The following is a 14449-nucleotide window of genomic DNA, read 5'->3' as shown; positions in this document are numbered from 1 at the left end:
AAGTACAAAGACAAAGAATAACACGTGCAGTGAAATAAATCGATAACAGTACATAAATAAATACACATAGGTGATTGCATTTAGCAATGTAGATACACAGAAACATAAAATAAGATATACAGTATTTTTCAGTAAACAACAGAGATAATTGAATGCAGGAGACCACCATCACAAGCGATTACGCTTGAAATGGATGGAGGCCTCATAAAATGACTATCCAACGACGTAACTCTCTTGGAGGAAGGTGATCAGGTGAGTGCAGTGCAGTTGCAGGTGAGAGTGCAAGATGCAGTTGAAGGAAGAAAATAGAGATTGACAATAAGATGACAATCTATACTATGAATATTTGTTAGCTCAATTGGTTGGGAGAATATAATTGTATCAAATATCGTTTAAGTGAAGCTTTCAAAGAATAAACACTTTAACAAGACTTTATATTATCCGGGAGATTATTCCAAATGTCCGGACCCGAATGTCTTATAGATTTATGTGTCACTAATAATTTGGGATTCAAAAGGTGGAAATTTCTACATATACGAGTAGGGTACGAATGGACAGAAGCATTAAACCTAAACATGTTATCACACGATGATGGAAGTTGATCATGTATATATTTAAACATGATTACTGCTACTTGAATAATATTCAAATCAAAAACCTTCAAATAAAGAATCAGTATGAGCCAGAAAATGCGATCCTGTATAAATACGTATAACTTTCTTTTGTAATTTGAATATAGAATTAATTTTGGTAGAGCCGCAAGTACCCCATACAACATTGCAATTACTTATATATGGGAGAATTAAGGAATTATATAATAGAAATAAAGTTGAACGAGGAAGAAAGAACTTCAGCTGGAAATTATCCCTATATTTCTAGAAATACACGTTGTAACATAATGTAAATGCTCATTCCAAGTCAAACTTTCATCTATATATACTCCTAGAAATTTTGAATTCGTTTTCTTTTCTAATGGGATATCATCAATGTTAATATGTATCAACGTATCTTCATTATGGGAATGAAGTTAGAAATGAATAAAATGAGTCTTGTTTATATTCAAAGAAAGTTTATTAGACTTAAACCAATTTGATACTTTACTAATTTCAATATTTAAAGCATCATTTAAAATCTTAAGATCTTTATGAGAATAAAATATATTCGTATCATCAGCAAATAGAACAAAAGAGAGAAGAGAGGAAGTACACATATTATGATATCATTAACATAAAGAAGGAATAATAGTGGGCCCAGAATTGAGCCTTGAGGAACACCACATTTAATTAAAAGGGGGTCAGATTCACAACCATTAAAATTAACACATTGTCTTCTATTAATTAGAAAATCTTTAACCCTAACTAGGCCGGGCTATTTAGGTAGATCATAGAGCGGGGGGGGGGGGGGGGGGGGGGGGCCTCCCAGGCCCCCCCTCCAGATCTCGGCCGTCGACCGCGCGATCGCGACGAAAATTTGCACACACATTGCCTATGATGTCATCGAAAGTACCACGAAGTTAAATTTTTTTTAAATTATCATTTATGCTTAATTATGCTAATTTATGCATAATGATGCATGAAATCAGACAATTTGGTATAAATCACTAAATAAAGCTCGAAATGGGCACATTTTTTGTGTAAATATTCTTTTTAGTGTCCTGAGCAAATATATGAGAAAAAAATTGTGCCATCTGAAAAAATTTCTTATGTATTTTATTGTTTTTTTTAATTTCTTATGTATTTCTTTGTTTTTCGACCTTATGTTTCACATTGTTTTTTCGATGAAACTTGTCCGCGACATTGTTCCGATCAAGAAAATATGTTATTGATTGATTTTAATCAATAAAACCCAAAAATAATTATGCTTTTATGAAATTTGCGTGTAAGCACAGTTTGCATTGAAATTGTACACGAATTCACGTTTTTGAGCAATTTTTGGTCTGACATGCACGTACATATTTATGCACAACTTCGGAATCGCACGCCCGGGCATCGCAAATTTGGTGTCAAAAGATGCGGGAGACTCGAAAGAAAAAAGTCATGAAACGTCGCGGCGTTAGCTTTTTGCGTTAGCGATACATCGCGCGAAACGTCGAGGGGGGCCTCGGAGACCCCCCCCCCCCCCCCGGCCTAGTTAGGGTTAAGCCATAAAAGTGCTTGTCCTCGAATACCATAATGACTAAGTTTGGTGAGTAAAATAGAATGATCAAGAGTATCGAATGCCTTACTCAAATCACAAAATATACCTGCAACATGTTCTTTGTTTGCAAAAGCACTCGTAATTTTGTCATAAATTTGTATTAGTGCTAAATCAGTTGAATAATTTTTTCTGAAACCATATTGATTGGGAATAAGTAAATCATACTTATTGATAAATTCGAGAAGTCTATTATAAACAATTTTTTCTAAAATTTTGGATATACTAGGCAATAAAGAAATAGGACGATAATTGCTAATTTCATGAGGATCATCTTTTTTATGAACAGGATTAACTTTCGCTATTTTCAGCAGATCAGGGAAAATACCTTGTGATAAAGAAAGATTAAATATATGACTTAACGGTTCTGCGAGTGGATAAACTATTTCTTTCAATAACATCATACTTATTTTATCAGAACCACAAGATTTAGAGCTATTTAAAGATTTAGTGATACTAATGATTTCACTGAGACTTGTTGGATTAAAATAAATAGACTCTTGATTTTGGTCAAAAAGATAATCTGTAAAATGAGCAGAAGTATTGCTAATTTTAGTAGCAAGTTCCGGACCGATGTTAACGAAAAATGAGTTAAATGAATTAGCATACATATTGGGATCATTTATATTAATGCCGTTTAATGTGATATCATCCGTTGGCGGAGAATCAGGCTTTTTACCTAGGACCTCTTTAATAATTTTCCATGTTGAATTAATATTCGAAGAAACCTTTTTCATTCTATCAGAAAAATATAATCTGCGGATAAACGAATCAGTTTTGTCAATTTATTTCGATAAACTTTATACATATTCAAATTAAATTCAGTTGAGTTACGAATATGTAACTTATACAAAAAATTACGAGTGTTTATGGATTTCAAAATACCTTTTGTAATCCAAGGATTTCTTGGTTTACTTCGGTTACTTTTTATTCTACATAAGGGAATATTATTTTCATAATGATACAATAATTTATCATTAAAACATTTATATGCCAAATTAACATTGTTAATACTATTAATATCTGTCCATTCCTCTAAAAATAAATTCTGTATCAATAATTCCACATTACGTTTTGATTCTTTATAATATCATATTTTATCATGTAATTCATTACGACCCAATTTACATTCACAAATTGAAAATATTGGTAAATGATCAGAAACTTCGGAACATAATATACCCCCGTAATTGTATTATTATACACATTCGAAAATATATTATCAATCTGAGTTGATGAGTGTGGATTTATCCTGGTGGGTTTATTGATAATCGACATAAAACCATATGAATACATTAAATGCATAAAATTAAGGGAATTATTGTTATCGGATGTGGGGGAAAAGTTAATGTTGAAATCACCAAAAATAAAAACATGTTTACTTTCATTACCCACACTGTAAAAAATCAGTGCGACATGCGACATGTTTATGAACTAAACACAGTGTTGAAAATATAAACACTTTGTTTAACATCTAAACACCCGGTGTGTATAGCACGTTTAAAGTATTGAGAGTTAAAGTGTTTAGCTTGGAGTGTTTAGTTGGAGTGTTTATTCTGGTCACGCTATGTTAATCTCAATATGTCCATATATAATACATGTAAAAGTGTTGGAAATGGTGTGTAAATTGCAATTTCTAGTTTCCTTTTATCACGAGAAAGTGGAAACTGTTACGACATCAAGATGCACTATGAAATAATTCATGTTTTATGCCTTTCATGGAAATGCCTAATCAATAAGGAAAAATGATAACCTAAAAACATGTAATAGAACTGTAAAAAAATATATATATTGGTTTCGCATGTACAGTCCTGTATTTTAACTGCTAGAAAAAAATGGGAATTGCCTTTGTTAATGATGTCGTTCATGGTTTAGGGCATTACCCAAATGTTTGTTGGTTAGGCCTAAACACTTCTACTGTCAGGGTAAACAGACGCGTTTACATTTAGAACGCCTCGTAAACACGTTCTAAACGCCGCACATGTTTAACATAAACACTGTGATACTCGTACTCTACAAGTCAGCAGCGCATGTGACATGACGGTCGCGGCCACAACGCACGCAGTGGTGCCCTGTGCGTGCGCTTCTAGCGCACACTCGTGCTATGCCTATTATTATGACCATAATCAATGCACAATTGGCGGGAAAGGAGATGTGCGCGTACGTACCTTGTACCTGTACGGATGGATCTGTCTGATTGGCTGGCTGGTGCTGCCCTAGCAGCGTGATGTACTACTCAGTATGTGCGTAGGCCTACAGTACGTGCGCATTCGTTCTAGGCTTGGTACACACACTACACTGTACTTACGACTCGATCGACTGCATGACTGTTGTATACTGCATTAAAGCTAAAGGCCAAGGAGCGGATCTAGCTAAGATGGCGTCGAAGCGATAAAGTTCTAGCCTGGCCGGCCTGCATGAAAGCGGTAAGTCTGCTAAGCCTGCTAAGTCGGTGAATATCAAGATTTATTGCAAAATTGCCCTCTTTTAATGTAAAACTGTAGTAGGCGTAGAAATAGGCTAGGCCCTTAAAGATTTTGCTCGTTTGTTTTAGTTTTCTATTTCTAAATCTAACGGTTAACGTTTATATAGAACGGGGAACGCTCTAACTGTAACGTGTTAGTGTTGTTAACGTTACAATAGGCCTACACTCTACAGATAACCGGTACCGTAGTTATGGGTAAACGCGGCCTAGCGGGTAAACTCACTGTATCTTTTACGAAGTTATGAAGTATCTTTCATGTGAATGACGATGGGTTAGTGACTATATTTTGAGTGAAATTCAGTTTTATTCCCTGTAAATTCTTTATAACTCAACAGGTGGTGAAAATTGAATGTAAAGCCCGTTAGGATGTCTTGGAAAGGGATGACGATGACACCAAAGTGGGTGACGATGATGTCCTGACGACTGTATAAATACTGCAAGACATTACCTCTGCTGGCAGAGAACGAGGCATGCTGCAGTCAGCAGAGTAAATCAACTGGGGATAGTACATCACTGTATACTACCCATGTGGAAAGTGGAAATCAAGTAAGTACTCAAACTTGCAGTGCCAAATCAATGAATATTATGTACTTAAAGGGCATGTAAATGATTTTCTATAAAATGCAGATTTTAGATGCTTTAAGTTCTTCTGTTTTTTTGTCTGTTTGTTTGTTTTGTTTTTGTTTTTGTTTTGTTTTTGTTTGTTTGTTTGTTTGTTTGTTGTTGTTGTTGTTTGTTTTTTTTTTTTTTTGGGGGGGGGGGACCTACTCCCGACTCCCGAATCCATTCCATTACCTAAAATAAATATGGAAAATTGATTTATTGCAAATATTGTTGAAAGTGTAAATTACAGATGTGAAAATCTTCACCCAAGAGACAAAGGATACAGTAATGGTCGTAACTCTGCTTGATAATGATGATAAATAAGAAAGAAGCAACAACAACAAAAAGACTTGAACTATGTCCAGAAAATTCAGCAAAGTGAGTAAAAACTGACGTAAGACACTAAGTGCTAATGTGACAAAGGGATTCTGTCATTCCTTTTAATTTGAACTTGCTTATGGATTCAGTCAACTTCTTTGCTACCCATTCATTTTCAGAATCTATGGGAGCAGTTAAAGGACAAGTTCACCTTCATAAACATAAGGATTGAGAAAATGCAACAATATTAGTAGAACACATCAGTGAAAGTTTGAGGAAAATTGGACAATCGATGCAAAAGTTATGAATTTTTTAAATTTTTGTGTTGGAACCGCTGGATGAGGAGACTACTACAGCTTGTGAGTCATATGCGTACAACAGTATAAAGAAAATGTAAAAGAAAATACAACATGTTTTCACTTTTTTCGCATAATAAAAGAGCACTTGACTTGCCTCTTTCTAAAGGCAGGGGGAATAATATTACCCATAACATTTGTCGGTAACGAGTCAGGGGAATGTGCACTTTTTTCAAAAGATGGAATTTTGTGAAATTCTCTGTATATTTTCCTTATATAGTTGTGCGCATGTGACATCTAAGTTATTCATACACTGCAGTAGTCTTCTCATCCAGCGGGTACTGCACAAAAACTTCAAAAATTCATAACTTTTGAACGGATTGTCTGATTTTCCTCAAACTTTCAATGATGTGTTCTACTAATATTGCTACATTCTCTCAATCCTTATGTTTATGAAGGTGAACTTGTCCTTTAAGTCCATTGTATTGCAAAGCCAACTGATTTGTTTTCCTTATGTAATCATTTCTTTTTACCAGCACCAGTACGTCATGGAAGAATTGATCAGGGACCACGCCAAACCTGTCTGGATTAGAATGAAAGATGCATGTGCTTACTTCTATACAACCCGTCTAAAAGTGCAAACATCTGAGGATTACAAGGACATCGCAAGATATACTGATATACAGTATATCTACAGGCCTACATGCCATATGAAGGAAATGAACCATGGATAAAAATTTTGAATATTAATAATCTTTTTTCCCGCTAGCCATGTGATGTCTCACATCGTCATGATGGACTACAGACCTATTAGGAGGCATCCCACCTGTTAGAGCAACCTTTCTATTGTTTTTTTTTTCTTCACTGACAGTGTGCATGTAAACCTGTATACTAGAATAAAGTAAATCATATGGGGGATGATAGGGTTTTGTATGCGATAGGGCTTCAGTTCTCCGTGTGTGTGTATACGTGTGTTTATTACATAATGACGAACCTCTAAAGAAATATGAAGGTAGGGGGCCTATATAATTCGAAGAGGAATTCAATGCTTATTTGATGAAAATTGGTTTTGAAATGGCAGGGATATCCAAAACAAAGCGATTCTATTGTCCTCTGTGCTTACGATAATGGTCACCTTCGTTCTTATTGCTCATAGATATGTGTAATTGTCTTTTTTAACAGCTAGTACGTAAAATTGTAATTTTATCTAATATGTAAAGACACTTGCTCGAAATCGTTTTGCACTATTAAGAAAAACAGTTTTATTCACTTCATTTTATTCATCAACCAATGTCCTTGTAATTCACTGTTAAGATATTACTCAAGAACTTTGTTCGATTGGCTTTCTGTTATATTCTTGTGCAAAAAGGAATATAGAAATCAAAACAAATCAAATCAAAGTATCTGCCATTTCATTTTTTTCCCTCAGGTGCTTCCTATACAATCAGCAGATATTGGACGCAATTAGGTGTGGAAGTAGTTGTATTTGTTCGGAATTCTTTGCAATTTTTTTGTAGACCTGATAGGAAATGCAGTATTCAGTAATTAATATTTTCTTTCTGAGATATTCTTGAAATCCGTCACATGGAGAGAGGTATTAGAAATGTAGTACAACATGTATGGAGAATAGGGAGGAGTCTTGCAACTGACTGACAAATTGACAAGGGAGGAGTCTTGCTGATCACATTGCGTGTTCATGACAGCCTTGCATACCCTCCCGCCTCCAGTTGCAATGCATTATTTTTTTTCTTTGTTCATATCCTCTTGTCTTTACCAAAAATTCTGCTGTGTCGAGATTGAAAGTAGCCCTCCATACCATGATTATGTGGAGTATGATGAGACTGATTGGACTCTAATAGACTATTCAAGTATACCCATTGAGTTTGACTTCTTTCTCCAAGGTTCTAGCAAGGTACAGTTGTAGAAGCTTTTTCTCACTCACCCCTTGAAATCCACTAACATTCTAATATTTCTCTCAAAAATGTTAGTCTCTCTATGATGGAGTGCATCATCTATACTCCCTGATCAGTACCAATACGACCATAGTGTTGTGCATGGTATAATTTGCCGTGAGCCTAATCTGGTTCGGGTACCCAAAGCACTTTGCCAATAATTGATGCAATCTTGGATTTGTTCACAGACTGCAGTTATGTTCCTGGAGGTGTTACATATATGTCAAGCTTCCGAAGCGTTGAGTTGCAATTCACAATCAACAAGTTTATTAGTTTGTTTTACAATACTAAGAATTAGTTCTGAATACAGTAGAAAGAAGGCAATTCTTGAAAGTAGGCCAAGAATTACATGTGACTGAAAAGTAATTGTTAAATGCAATATTTTTTTTCTCCAAAATGAGTTGTGTGCCATTTCCTGCATATACAAACTTTACTGTCTGTATAGGACAGAATTTCATTTATGTCTTCGTGTACATGCCAGTGACTCCCAGGTATCTTGCATTTAACTCAGTATGGTGTCGTATAGCAAAACATGGCAACAGCTAAAGGGGAAATCCAGTCCAGATACAAGTTAGTCTGATAAGAAAGAGTAGAATTTAAGAGTTCATTGGTAAAATTTTGATCGAAATCGGATGTAAAATAAGGAAGTTATGACATTTTGAAGTTTCGCTAATTTTTGAGGAAACAGTTCTTGAATGGTTAATATGAATATGCAAATCGATGGCAACGTGGGCATGTCAATCCCTCACAACTTACTTAATTTAAAGTTTTTCATCCAAACGCAATTATTCCCGAGGCTCAAGTCCTGATATATCTAACTGATCACTTTCTGAAGTTATTCAACCAGTAATACCATAATGTTTCACATTTCATCAACATAAACATTGAATTTCATCATTTTTTTTTTGTACACGATCAATGGAAAATTATGAGGTTATGACGTGGTCAACTCACTCATTTGCCTATAATATCCACTTTTAACTGCTTTGCAGAAATTAGCAAAACTTCAAAATTTTATAACTTCCTTATTTTTCATCCGATTTCATTCAAATTTTTACTGTTAAACTTGTAAGATTTTACTCTTTTTTATCAGACTATCTTATTTATTGGACTCGATTTCCCCTTTACAGGATTTTAACTTATTATTCATCAGATATTGCCCAAGCTTTGACTGATGTTTTGATAACTTACATTCAGAGAATTGCCTTTGACTCTTGTAGCCAAAATGTTTGTGAAAGCTAACCCACGTCTTCCCTTGTATTATGCCATGTAAGTGTGCTGATGATTTGGTACATCACTGGGTAAATTCTATATAATGTTATGCGTTTATCTCATTCCATTCAAAAGTGGAAACAATCCACTTTACATTAATAATTACATGGGAATTAACATGCATGATGAGTAACATGTCTCATTTAAACACGTAGAAATTAGCATGTATGAATGTATAATGTGTAAACATGTCTCATATAAACACGTGGAAATTACCATGTATGATGTGTAAACATATCTCATATAAACACTCAGCATGTATAAGGTGTAAACATGTCTCATATAAACACTGAGAAATTGCGATGTTTAATATGTAAACATGTCACATGTTTAGTGTATGCAATTTTGTGATCGATCTAAAAATCAGACATGTGTTCTGAGAATAAACACTCAAATGGCAAATAAACATGTCGCAGTGTTTTTAATCTGTCACAGCGAATAAACATGTCGCAGTGTTTACATCGTAAACAGTGCGTCATGTTTATTTTTTGGTTCAGTGTTTAGATCTTAAACATTGTGGGTGATTATGTGACTGTGCGGTGTTTAGTATTTAAACACTGTGAGTGATTATGGTGTAAACGTTTGGTGTTTAGGCTATAAACAGAGCAGGTGTTTAGTTTTTAAACATCAGAACCGTTTAAAACATAAACATGTGTGTGTGATAAACACCTAGGGTGTGCTGAAAATAAACACAGCATGTGTTTAGTTCCTAAACATGTTTAATATATAAACGCGTCGCAGTGTTTTTAAACTGTCACAGAAAAGTGTTTAGTTAGGTGTTTAGAAACTAAACAAATTTTTTACAGTGCATTACCTATCTTATGGAGATATAAATCCAATTCATCACAAAATGATTCACAATTCAGATCAGGGGGTCGATGAATTAAACCTTTAATAACGTTTTTAGAAATTGGGTTCTCAATTTCAATAAATAACGTTTCTGCATATCTTAACGTGATTTCAGAACGGATTTTGAACTGTAAATTTTGCGCAATATAAAACGCAACACCGCCACCCCTTTTTCCTTGACGATCAACCCTAACTAATTTATAATTGGGTAAATTAAAGATATCTGGGGAGTTTTGATGTAACCAAGTTTCACCTATTCCAATAACAGAAAATTCAAAATTGTTTGAAGAGTTCAAAAGATTTTCCAAATATTCAAAATTGTTATTCAAACTCCTAGAGTTTATATGAAGAAGTGAAATATTATCTGAACTATACGGTACAATATCATTGAATTCAAGGGGTGTGTAATATTTGCTGTCGCGCATAGGCATAATGTCAGCAAGAATATCGGGGGTATTCACCTGTGACGCCATTTTGTAATACAGAAATGTAAATTACCGGAGATTTGAGGGACAACAACTGCATATTATAGGTACTAATGTGCATTTTGCAAGTGCATACTACTGTGTAGGTGTGTGTACAAAGTGCAAATGTGTGTGGGGTTTCAATATACAATACAAAATTTGGTACAATTAGACCCATCTTGGTCACAGTTACAATAATTACTCAATTACAACAGATCACCAGGGGATAGCCGGACCACTCAGTATAAAGGTGTTGTGTTTAAAACACGTACAGATAGAGAATTCAAGGACCGTAACACTTGCCCAGTTAAAGTTCAGGGAGACTTTCCCGTATACGGGGGGGGGGGGGGAGTAAAGGGGAGTAAACAGTAAAGGTACATTTCTTGCAACATCTGTATTGGCTATTGAATGTGGGACTTTTAACCATGCACCCATTAACACACGTATCAGAGAGAAAAAAAACCAGTACAAATACTAAATGGAAATCAGGGTGTTAATAGCAACCCGTTTTGAGGGTGTATAAGCCTACAAGTAGATTCTATAAGAAGTTACCATGAAAATCTAAAAGAGCACTTGAGTACAATTTAATGCTATCTTACAAAAAAAAAAAAGTGTTACTCGAATCTATATGATGTCACTCTCTCTCTTTCTCGCTGAAGGAAGACCCCGTTTACAGTGCGAGCCCGGCCTCAATTGCGCGGCCGAGCCTCGCAATTTTGTCCGTTTACACTGCTGGGCTCGGCCGCGCTTTTAATTCAAACCCTTCAATATTTTGTAGTAGTGGCGCTCTGCTTGTAAACAAACGCAATTTGATATTGTCTGGTTTTCAGATCCTTTGCCAAATGAATTCCGTGGCGACGAAGTCGCCGTTCAGGCAAAGGCCTTTGCCGAAGGAAAAAATCCTTTGCAGGACAAAACCACCTTAAACTATACTAATTCTCGACGTTGAGGGTATTAATATCCTAAATAGCGAAAGATACAGGCCGAGGGTTTGGAAGCCAGACTAAAATTGGCCGCGCAATTGGCCGCGCATTTGGCCCAGTTTGCGTTTACACCAAGAAAAGGCCGGGCTCGGCCGCGGCTCGGCCGCGGCCGAGACCACCTCCAGAGCGAGGCCAAATGCGAGGCCAATTTTGGCCTCGCATTTGGCCTTTTGCGCGTTTACACTGAAATAAAGGTGGACTTGGCCGCGGCCGAGCCGCGGCCGAACCTCGCACTGTAAACGGGGTCATTGTGTCACCAAAAAAAAATCTCACTTTTGATCCTTAATAGTTCAAAAACTAAAACTATATATCAGATAACACTGACATTGATATGAACAATAGCTGAAGAGTGTGCAATTTTTTTGAAGTAATTTAAAAATGAAAACATGAATACGTTTTATGAAATTCAAGATTAATTTTCAAGTTATAGGGTTCAGATCTTGCTCTATTCTCAACTCTCTGTACAAAATGTTCCCTTTGCACAGGGGTCAATTGGTGTGTATGGGAGTGTGTGGTTAACACCCTGACAATGGTCCTGGACAATGGCCAGGATTTGAATGCTTTATTAATCAATCATGAGAAATTCCACTATCACAGCTAGTGTTCATTCATCTTGAAATGTAGTGTATGCAAGCACATGGAAACATGTGCTTACTTATTTCACGTGCGTGTATTTCACCTTTACCATGAATTCAGACAAGCAGCTAGTGCCCAGGGCAATCAATCATGACTTATTAATAAGCATTCATGTGCCTTGGAGCAGTAGACCAGAAGCCGAGTCAGCAGAGCTCTGAACAGGTGATATTCATGTCTTTTTTTCAGGGTCATTGTAGCACACACTCACATACACATCATTAGTTTCTGTGTAATGTTCAGATTTCGTACAGAGGGTTAAAGATTGACCAAAATCTGGAACCTTACTTTTAATTTAATCATGGATTTCATGAAACTGATTCATGCTTTCGTTATTCAAAACACTTCCAACTAGATTGTGCACTTATCAGCTATTACTCATATCAGTGACAGTGTTATCTGATATATAGTTTTCGAACTATTTACGATCAAAAGTGGGATTTTTTTGTTACGCCTACAGTACGATACTGAGATTGATACTGTGTGCATAAGGTTTTTCGTTCTTGCCTGCAGGCATGACAGGGCAGCAGTTCGTTGTACTACTTTCATAAAAATAATTTTGGTGGTTCGTGTTCTTTGCGTACCTGTTATGGGAAAGTAATGACGGGGCAAATTATTGTACCATACTTCATTCGCAATATCTAGTCAAAGGTACAGGGACAGAGCACACTCTGGGAGAACTTGACTATGAAAACAATCAGCTCTTCCGATTTAATGTCGTTGCAACCGATGGAGACGGTCATTCGTGCTCGACCAGAATATCTTTCAGCCGCCTCGACGACAACGATAATCTGGTAGTCTCCTCCCAGCTGGCAGATAATTCCACTGTGAGCAAGAAAACTGTTATCTCTACGCTGCTTGTCAGAGTTCAGGCCATTAGCGCTTATTCGGGTAAGGAAAAATTAGATTACATTGCTTGTATGATAACATTTAATGCCTATTACGATCCAATTACTGAGTTTTAAACCCCGGTCACACAGGGCTTTACGGCTTAATCACGGCCAAAACACGTCAAAAAGTGGTCTCCCGTGAAGCAGACGATGTTGCTCGCGTTGATGTCGAGTTTAAGACGAGCTACGGTTGATTTATAGACGTGGCAGGACGCGGGGAAAATCTGAACGTCGTCGGATGCGGTAAAAAGTTTTGAACTGCTCAAAATTTTATTCCGCGGACAACCACGGGCGGCACACGTGGTAAAGACGTGCAACACACGTGAAACACACGCACGTGATAATCCGTGTTCCGGCAGTGATTAAAACTTGGGGAGACGCGGTAAAGACGCGAAAGTTTAGCGGTCTGTCACGGGCAGAGCACGGTCATCTGACGCGTGTTACGCGTTGGTATTACAGGAAATAGCTAGTGTTTAGCGGCTTGTCGCTGACAAATGGATTTTTCCGCATACACACACGTGGCTAGACGTGGTTAGCCGTGCTTAGGCAGTGCTTCAGTAGCGGAACAGCCGCCAACGGCCATACCCCGTACAAAGCACGGCCAAACCAAAATTGACCCAAAAATACCACTTACGACCACGTCCACCAGATTTTCATAACTGTTTGTACGTGATTTAGACGTGGAGTGCTGTGTGACCGGGGCTATAAGAAATTTTATTGAGATGAAAAGGATACTGTACCAGACAGTAGTTGATAGGAGGGATTTCCTTTTTATGGATTGAATGTGTCTGAGAAGTCATGAAACAACACACAAGACGATATAGTGATTATGACAGGAAGCAATAATTCAAATAATGTTCCAATCCCCTTATGTATGCACTTATTTCATTATCACAGGGAGACATATTTCCGTTAAGGTTTTTATGAATATATTTACCATATATGACACGTACACAATGAGAGTATTTTACAAAATATAATAAATATTGATACAATCATCTGTTAACACTCTTTCTCCGCAGCCACGTGTGGAATATCATGACATTCACCACACATCTACTTTTACAACCCTTATCAATGATTTGCAAACAGGAGCCACTAGGCGCCATTACTTCACAGTGACTGGCCACCACGATGAGAACGTTTTTGTACAGGATAGTGATTCCGGTATCCTAACATTGCTCCGAAGTCCGAACAGGGAGAACTGCAGCCAGTACAATCTGACCCTGGTTGCAATCGACACCCTTCACAGCGACCTGACTTCATCTTCCCAGCTCATTGTAAACGGTCTCGACGAGAAAGTCAGCGAACTCCAGTTTGTGAGCGACCTTTACACTGCCACCATATCGGAAGACGCCCCCATCGGCACTACAGTGGCCATCGTCCTGGCAGTCAGCCAAGATGTTGGCCTCTATGACCAGATCATGTACCAGATCATGTACCAGATAGTGTCGGGCAATGAGCATGGCAAATTTAGGATTGACAGCACCACTGGTACGAAAAAAAAAGAA

The 14449-nt window shown here is 36.9% G+C and overlaps 1 protein-coding gene across 1 annotated transcript in view; it reads left to right on the top strand.

Moving 5' to 3' along the window:
• Positions 1-14449, top strand: part of LOC139734994 (protocadherin Fat 1-like) — a 127029-nt gene that overhangs the window by 42956 nt on the left and 69624 nt on the right. Inside the window, exons 4-5 of the mRNA XM_071645804.1 lie at positions 12694-12939; positions 14031-14432. Coding sequence (XP_071501905.1) covers positions 12694-12939; positions 14031-14432 — 648 coding nt within the window. The remainder of the gene's footprint in view (positions 1-12693; positions 12940-14030; positions 14433-14449) is intronic.

This window comes from Diadema antillarum, unplaced genomic scaffold, assembly GCF_040938485.1.
Source record: "Diadema antillarum isolate AM-2024a unplaced genomic scaffold, OU_Dant_1.0 scf00000003, whole genome shotgun sequence".
Taxonomy (NCBI): domain Eukaryota; kingdom Metazoa; phylum Echinodermata; class Echinoidea; order Diadematoida; family Diadematidae; genus Diadema; species Diadema antillarum.
Note: the sequence above shows the minus strand (reverse complement) of the source record. Positions and strands in the feature narration are given on the sequence as shown.